The 9,186-nt window shown below is 33.4% G+C and overlaps 1 protein-coding gene across 1 annotated transcript; it reads left to right on the forward strand.

The window, feature by feature from the left end:
- The first annotated feature begins 4,220 nt into the window (after positions 1–4,220).
- On the forward strand, positions 4,221–5,100 carry LOC140852076 (glutaredoxin-C1-like). Its single transcript, XM_073244825.1, has one exon. It carries the CDS (start codon positions 4,433–4,435, stop codon positions 4,979–4,981), a length of 549 nt encoding a protein of 182 aa, XP_073100926.1. The 5' UTR covers positions 4,221–4,432; the 3' UTR covers positions 4,982–5,100.
- The last annotated feature ends 4,086 nt before the right edge of the window (positions 5,101–9,186 follow it).

Below are 9,186 nucleotides of genomic sequence, written 5' to 3' on the forward strand. Positions count from 1 at the left end.
CAAAATTCCATACCTGCTGATTGTAATAATAAAGAGGAGATTCTAACCTTATCAACTAGGGAACATTTTGGCATCACAAGCTGGCAATGGAGCTTGCCGTTAAGATATTCCGAGAACATATGGTTCAATCTGCGTCCAAAGCTGAAAAAGAAGCTTTGACACTATCCAACTACTTGCTCAACTTGATTTCGAGCCACTGGCAGTGCCCACCAACAAAGATAAATAATGGTGGCTTTCACAGCAATGGTAGAGTAGTGGCGCATGCATTTTGGGGAATGCAACAGTACATCAAGAGAGCAATTCTCTCCACTTCCTTCTCTTCAACAAATTACAACCATTTGGGCCTATATAAACAAGTCATGACCTCATCTACACCACAATCTCCAAGGCTTTTCTGAGCATTTTACTTTGTTCTTCTGTTAAACACTACTCATCAGTTCTTCATCCTCCACTCTCCATCCTGCACCTAAATCTGGTCCGAGGATTGGGTTGGATACAGTAATGGCATCAGCCTCCCAATCCCCTGTGGCGATCTTCAGTAACAGTTCGTGCAGCACGTGCGACACTGTTAAGAATTGCCCTTCTATGGGCTCGGCGTCAACCCTGCCATCTACAAGCTCGACGAGGAACCTGAGGGGAGCGAGATGGAGAGGGTGCTCGTCCAGCTTTTGGGTCGCAGCCCGCCGGTGCCTGCTGTTTTCATTGGTGGCAAGCTTGTTGGATCAGCAGATAGGATCATGTCCCTTCAGCTTAGTGGTAAGTTGGTCCCACTGCTCCGAGATGCTGGTGCTCTTTCACCCTAGCTAGATATGAGAAGCTAGTAGAGATATATCCTTTGAAAGGGAGAAAAATAAGTATTAGAACGCATGCAGTGGAGTGTAACGTTAATGGAAGTATGGGCGTTCCTCCTCGTTCCTTCTGCCTTTGTTGTTGGTGTACGTATATGTGTATGGAAAAGCAGGCTATGGAGAATAGCCGGTTGTTTCTAACAGTTAGTTCTATCAAGATTTGATGTCTCCTCTATATAAGATGTTTGCATGCTTACATGCATATCCTGAATCAAGTAATCTGGCAGTAAATTAATAACAGTCTTAGGGCAACTTTAGCTCCTCTAGACAAAGGTCAGAAGCCTCTTGAAGCAATCTCATGATAAGGGAAAGGGCCCCTTGACATGCACAGGCTCAATGGGATGGTGCACCCACAAAGGTATGTGTGTGTGTGCGTGTGTGTGTTGTGTGCATGTGTGTGTGTGTGTGTAATAATAATTGATACTAATACAGTAGTGAAAAATCAATGGAGTATGTACCCCAAAAAAAAAAAAAAAAAACAATGGAGTCGTCTCAAAACTCTATAAAAAACATGTTGCGTCATCTAAGAAATTAAAAATGCGCTATATGAATAATAGACTTTTTTTGGAAAATGTAATTTCTTTATATATTTTAGAGTCAAATAGATTTGACAGGAGACACATGAGGAATAATATAAATAACGTGTCTAGATATTCCAATGACAAATAAATCAAGGAAATTAATGAAAATACTGAAAATAAAAGAATTACATTAACAAAGAGGATGATAGCTAAACAATGGCATGTAATGGTAATTATATTAAAAATGTAGCATATCAATTTCTCATAATAAAATTTATATGAATATATACTTACAAATGTATTTTCAAGTGTTAACTATAAACAATTTGATGGAAATGGATCACCAATTAATCGATTCAAAAACTAGCTCCAATCTGTAAATTTGATGCATATCGGCTTTTCAAGACTCGATTTTCAGCCAAAACCAAAAATGAACCTGACTTATAGCCATTTTGGATTAGGTTATCTTTGAGTTCGACAATCAAGGCCTAGAATAGCTAGTAGTTAGAACCATTTATAAACTACCACTAAGTGCTTCTAACCTATTCTATTCAATGACAAGACTGGCTTTTTTTTTTCCTTTCTTGGAGAAGAACTTGGATATAAGCTTGGTAAACTATCCAGTCATGTTTTCTTTCCTCTTCTCTGACCTACAATATTGCTACTGCCAATAAAATTTATGTCCAATTGTTAGCTCTTGGAAGAGATCTAGGCTCAAATCTCTGTGGTGGCATTATCATTGTTTTAAAAGAAAAAAGAATACATCACTGCTCCATATTGTTACTCCCTGTGCAGAATGTCAAACTTCATGTTCTCTAATTCTAGATAAAATGGTGCAAAGTGAGGAATACAAGGTTAGATAGCGGAATCAAGGATTAGATTTTAAATGAGGTGCTGATGCACGTGATGTTATACATATTAATGGTGGATCTTATTCCTTCTCCCATGAGCTGACAGTTGGTTTTCTTTCCACTTACCTTTTGGGATACCCAGCACGAGAGGAAAAGAGAAAGGAAATGCTTGGGAAGCGATTTGAAGCGTGACCTCCAAGTGATAAGTGCCATTAATTGGGAGTGAATCTAAAACGTTCCTCAAATCCCAATCCTTCTTTTGAGCCAACTCCCCCTATATATGTTTATTCATTGTTTAATTGAATGATGATTCAATTTATATACTACGACTTTGAGAGCTACCTCTGATCCTCGCTCTACTGTTCCTTACTATGTGGGCACAAAAAACTTCCATGATTCTGTAAGCTATGAGAGAAATTAAAAGTATTGCTACCTATACCCAGCCGGCTGATACCTTTCTTGCAGTTTCTTCTCGAGGCTTAAATGGCTGGCAGATTTCTCCCTTTTCCCACACTTCGAAATCCTCTCTGCTGCTTTCTTGAGACTATGATGGAGGTCCCTGTAGACTTGTGACTATCCATGTTATCACTATATATTCATGCCGCATCTTGATTGCAAAAGATACTACTCTTCTGAGTTTCCTTTTTGCATTTACCATTGATGAAGCAAACTTTTTTTAAAATCTTAATTAATTGGCTGATTCTGAACTTCCTGTTTTGATTTGGCTGCATGAAAGAGGTTTCTTGAAAGTGTCGGTTTTAGCTTTGTCTTGTACATCTCTCACAGATATGCAAAGGCGTCCAAATTTGTTTACACTGAAAGAAGCCCATAACTTGGCTCAGGCTGCCTCTGGCACAATTGTGGGTGTGATTGTCATCACATTCTTCTCTTTTGGCCTTCTCTGTTATATTTAGCTGATCTCTTTGTATATCCTTTGTCATTGTACATGTTTTATTTTTTAAACTTTCTTGTTTCTTGATTTCTATTGATAAAGTCCAATGACTAATGGAAGTTGTGATCTCTTTAGTCTCTATTTTCTTCGAAAAAAATTATCATAGCATTGCTGTACATGGCTGTGGCTATGTGGTCCACTCTCTACCTGAGATTGGATAATGCTACTTAAATTCTCTTAAAGGTTGATGTGAACATAAATATACAAATTCAGATGAGGCCCATGCACCTTTTGTTACATACATACATACATACATACATACATATATATATATATATATATATATATATATATATATATATGGATAGATGGACGGATGTATATATGTAAACATATCTATATGTATATATATACACATCTATCAATCTATCAATCTATATAACTAAGATAGGGAAAGGTTTGGTCTAAACTGAGATTAGGGCAAACTCAATCAAGGTTACTAATATCCAAAATCCAATAACCTTTACCAGCTGAGCAGTTGCCATCCTCTATAATATCAAATGCTTAAATTTATAGAAAGTGGAAATCTTCTCTCTATTTGCAAGAAACATTTTACAGATGAGATACACACAAACGCACGCACGCACACGCAACACCTACACACACACACAGACACGGAGACAGAGAGAGACTTGATCAATGTGCATAATGTTTTAACATTTTTCATCAATAAAAGAGTGATAATATGTTTTTTAAAAAATTAAAAGTTTCTCATGCTTCGTTAAAATAATACTGGGAGACTCGAAATGGTTAAAAATCCTCTTGGGGAAAGATCAACATCAAAGTTTTGCGATCTATAATTAACAAGGCTTATTTTGGTAATTTATACCCAAAACGAAAAAGGCTTGTTCTGTTGTAATACCTATGAAAATTTGCAGGTCATAATTTAGCGTGTTAAGTTTCTGGACATTGTTAGCTCATGTTATACCACCCCATGCATTTGTTCCTTTCTGATCAAGCAATATCCATTTCTCGTTGTCACTTGAAGCTTGTTCGATGCTCATATATACTTTCGAAGATTTGAAGATGCTGACAATAAAGAGGAGATTCTAACCTTATCTATTGAGAAACATTTTGGCATCACAAGTTGGCAATATTAATGGAGCTTGCTTTTAAGATATTCCTAAAACACATGGCCCAATCTGTGTCCAAAGCTAAAAAGGAAGCTTTGACATTATCCCACTACTTGCTCAACTTGATTCCGAGCCCCAGACAGTACGTACCCACCAACAAAGATAAGACAGGGTGGCTTTCAAAGCAATGATAGAGGAACAAGTCGGGCATGCATGCAATAGTGCATCTAGAGAGCGATTCTCTCCACTTCCATCTCTTCAAGAAATTATAAGTAATAACCATTTGGGCCTATGTAAACAAGTCACCTCATGTCCCCCACAACCCAAGGCTTTGCTGAGCATTTTACTTTGTTCTTCTGTTAAACACTATTCAGTTCTTTGCACTACTATCCATCGTCCGCATAAATTTGCTTCGAGGATTGGGATGGAAACAATAAGGACACGAACCACCCAACCACCTGTGGCGATCTTCAGCAACAGCTCGTGCTGCCTGTGCCACACTATTAAGAGGCTCCTTTATGAGCTCGGCGTCAACCCTACGATCTACGAGCTCGACGAAGAACGTGAGGGGAGAAAGATAGAGAAGGTGCTCGTCCATCTTTTGGGTCGCAACCCGGCGGTGCCTGCCGTTTTCATTGGTGGCAAACTTGTTGGATCCGCAGATAGGATCATGTCCCTTCACCTTAGTGGTGACTTGGTCCCACTGCTTCGAAATGCAGGTGCTTTTTCACCCTAGATATGAGAAGCAAGTCCAGATATATGCTATGAAGGGAGAAAAATAACTATTAGCATGCATGCATGCATGAATTAGAGCGTGATGTTAATGGAATATGGGCGTTCCTCCTTCTCCTTCTGCCTTTGTTGTGGGCATGCATGTACGTATGTGTTTCCAAAACCGGTTAGTTTCTAGCAGTTGGTTCTATTAAGGTTTGATGTCTCCTCTGTATGAAAGTGATGCTTGGTTCACCGCACGTTTTAGGTTTTAATTCCAGGCAACGCATTTTTGTACTTTCTAAATTATTATTGGTGGAGATCTAATTAATTTGTGGAAAAAGTTGAGACATTTGAGTGATATATGTAGGGCTGTTCATAATTCGGTTTTAGATCGAAAATCTATTCGAACCAAACTGAAAAATCGAATCGAAACCGAACCGAATATAGTTCGGTTCGGTTTTCAATTTTCATTTTCAAGAATTTTGATTTTTGATTCAGTTTGGTTAAAAATTCAAAAATCCAAAAATCGAACCAAAAATTGAAATCATAAATTAAATTTATGTTGTTTACTATGTTGAGAACTTGTTGGTTATACGGATGGATGATTGGATATTTAGATTTGGTCTATTGTTATAATTTGCTATGATGTTTGATTGTTTGTTTGTATTTTAGATGATGTAATTTTTGAGATGTTATATTTTGTTTATTATCGATTTATCGTTTATCAATTATTATTATTTATCAATTGTTGATTTGTAATGTAAGAAATTATCAATCAATAGATTCAATAGATCTTGAATTTAATTAAATGTAATGTAACAAACTAACGATGAATCGATAATAATTATTTAAATATATTATATCAAAAATAGATAATTAAAAATAAAAAAATTATAAAAAAAATTGAAAAACCAAATCGAACTAAACCGAAATTTTCGATTCGATTTCGGTTCGGTTCTTCTCTTATTTGGGTCGGTTTTTGATTTTTAATTTTTTATTATTCGATTTTCAAGTCGGATCGGATCAAGTCAGTGAAAACCGAATGAACAACCCTAAATACATGGAGATTTGTGCTGGCGTTGGTGTGGGTGGGAAAAAAAACAAAAAAAAAAAAGAGTTTTGAGATCTCGACATTTTATATAAATACATACATATACATATATGCGTGTGTATATATATATATATATATATATATATATATATATATATATATATATATATATATATATATATATATATAGATAGATAGATAGATATACCTACATACATATACATAGATATATGTATATATATGTATATATATGTATGTGTGTGTGTGTGTGTCTATATATATATATACATACATACATACATATATATATATATATGTATGTATGTATGTATGTATGTATGTATGTATGTATGTATATGTATGTGTGTGTGTACAGATATGTGCGTGTATATATATATATATATATATATATATATAGTAAATGAAAGATTAACTAAGAGTTATATAATCTCATGATTTATTATTTAAGAAAGTCTTATAAGTAAGAGAGTAAAACAAAAAGGTTGAAAAATATTGGCTAATATCTCAGATTTTATTGATTTATATCGATAAAGATTATATAGTGCTAAAATTTTTATATACATATTAGAGTTGCTCGATATATATTGATATAAACCAAGATATCATTCAAGATGAAAACCTTGATTTGCACATTCCAAACATAATCTTTGACCTACATATGTCTCCACATCATGGCTTCATTTGATACTACAACAACAAATATGAATTTATAATGCTTGTGTCAAATAAGATCACATGAAAAGAAATGAAAGAGCACTATAACAACAAATATCTACAAATTTAGGAAGCTGAGGGCTAGATAGGCAGTCTATCTTTTTGTGGGTAGTACTATCAATTAGATATGAGCATCTGACTTCTTCTTCTTGTTTTTTTGTAGTTTTGCTCGTGTTGATATTCAAATGTTGGCCATCATGTCAATTAAAATTTTCTCTTTTTTCACATTTGAAAAGAAAAGGAGGAAAAAAAGTAGGATTTTTTTGCATGTATACCTCCTAAACATTCAAATTTACACAAATACACTGTCAAAATTGATATTTATATATATATCCTCATAAAATATACTTGTTATATATATATATATATAAATACATAAGTACATACATACATACATACATACATACATACATACATACATACATACATACATATATATATATATATATATATATATATATATATATATATATATATATATATATTGCATATTTTTTTGCAAATGCATGCATCCTCATCATTTAACTCTATTAAAAAAAATTAATGATTTAAAATTAAAATGATTAAAATATCTTTATAGGTAGATGTGTAAAAAAAAATATAAATGTATATATGCAAATAGTAATTATATAAAGGTATTCATGTAAATTTAAATATTTGGAAGGATATACATACAAAAAAATCTTAAACATAAATACATGTATTTTGATTTTTAGTTCTTTTCTTATTCTAATGGAGAAAAATTAACATACCCAACTAAAATAATGAATATACTTAATTTGTTGACTTACATAGATAAAATGATCTTTTTATTAAATGACAGATTAAAATTATTTTATCTAAAAAATAGATAAATCATAACCATCCATGTTTTCTTTAATGTATAATATGTACTTTTGAGAAAAGTATCCAAATCCTATATTAGATGGATTACTTGTATATTTGCATAGAATAGACATAGTTATGAGTTTAGATATTATATGTAATAATGAAAATTTATAATCTTAATATATCTTATTTTAAAAAATTTTATCAAAAATATGTTTGTGAAATGTATAAGGTATATATCATACCATATGAAATATAAAATCATGTCTATTATATATATCATACTGTATGGAGAATTCTTAAGAGAACTTAGGTCATGTTAGCTGAACTGAGCTAGATATTTTTAAGTTTTTCTCCAGACTTCGTGAAGTTATTGCTAGGGATGATAGTCGGACAGCCCTTGAAGCCATCGTTAACAATAACGAGCACCTTTTCTCGACTCCTCTTCTTCATTATTGGCATCTCTCTTCCCTTCATCGGGGATCTTCTCACCATCAAGCTTAGTCCCTCTCATCGTCACTCTCAAGGATGACTAGTTGGACTCTTCCTCTCTTTCTTTTGTCAGAGATCTCCTTGGTGCTGAACTCATACTTCTTCTTATTGCTACTTCCAAGGACAACAAGCCAGACTCTCCCTCTCTTCCATTCATTGAAGATCTTCTCAGCACCAAACTCATACTCCTACTCATCAATAATGTCAAGGATGACCGACTGGATCCTCCTTCCATTAAACAATGCTGAGTACATCATCATAGTTTTGTACGTCGAGTCGAGCACTTTGCTAGGGTTTTCTATATTAGATATTTCATCAAAGCTTTCTACGTCGAGTAGTTGCCAGAGTTTATCTCGTCGAATGCTTTGTCAGAGTTTGCCTTGCTGGATGAAGGAAGACTAGGTGCCCCTCCTTCCTTGGTTTCTCTATTCTTCTTGAGTCTTTAGCTTTAATATTCCATAGGTAGAGCAAAAGTAACTAGTGTTGAAAGAGAACAACAAAATAAGTGGGATATTACAGTAGGTTCTCTACTCTAAAATATTTGGAAGGCATAAGAAATGCCAACGCCAGTAATTTTTGAAGCTAAGAAGGGGTTGTTGGAAGATATGATTAAGACTTGGTGGTGGCATATACGATGCTAGCTATTTTTTTAGAAATTATAGGAAGTTTCATAAAAAAAAAACTATATTAGCTATTAATCTCTATTAATTCTTTTGCTACTAGTAGCCTAGTTTTGGTTTATAATAGTTTTTATGATTCTTTTTTCTGTTCACTTCCTATCCCTCTTTTCTTTGTCTGAGGGATTTATTGTACTTATTTATTGAATGAACAAAATTTTAATGAGTCATTCTATATTTATCTAAAAATAAAATATAATATAGTATTTTAATATATAAATATTATATAATATCATCATTATTTTGTTATTATGTAATAAGTTATTATATTATAGAGTAAGAGAGCTCGAATCTATATAAATGAAATAGATAAAAATTAAATTAAAATTTTTTCATGCCTACCCTCTTAAACATTCAAATTTATATGAATATCCTCGTAAAATTATTATTTATATATATACCTTTATAATTTTTTTTTGCACATCAACCCATAAGGGTATTTTA

The sequence above is a fragment of the Elaeis guineensis genome, chromosome 10 (assembly GCF_000442705.2).
Source record: "Elaeis guineensis isolate ETL-2024a chromosome 10, EG11, whole genome shotgun sequence".
Lineage (NCBI taxonomy): Eukaryota > Viridiplantae > Streptophyta > Magnoliopsida > Arecales > Arecaceae > Elaeis > Elaeis guineensis.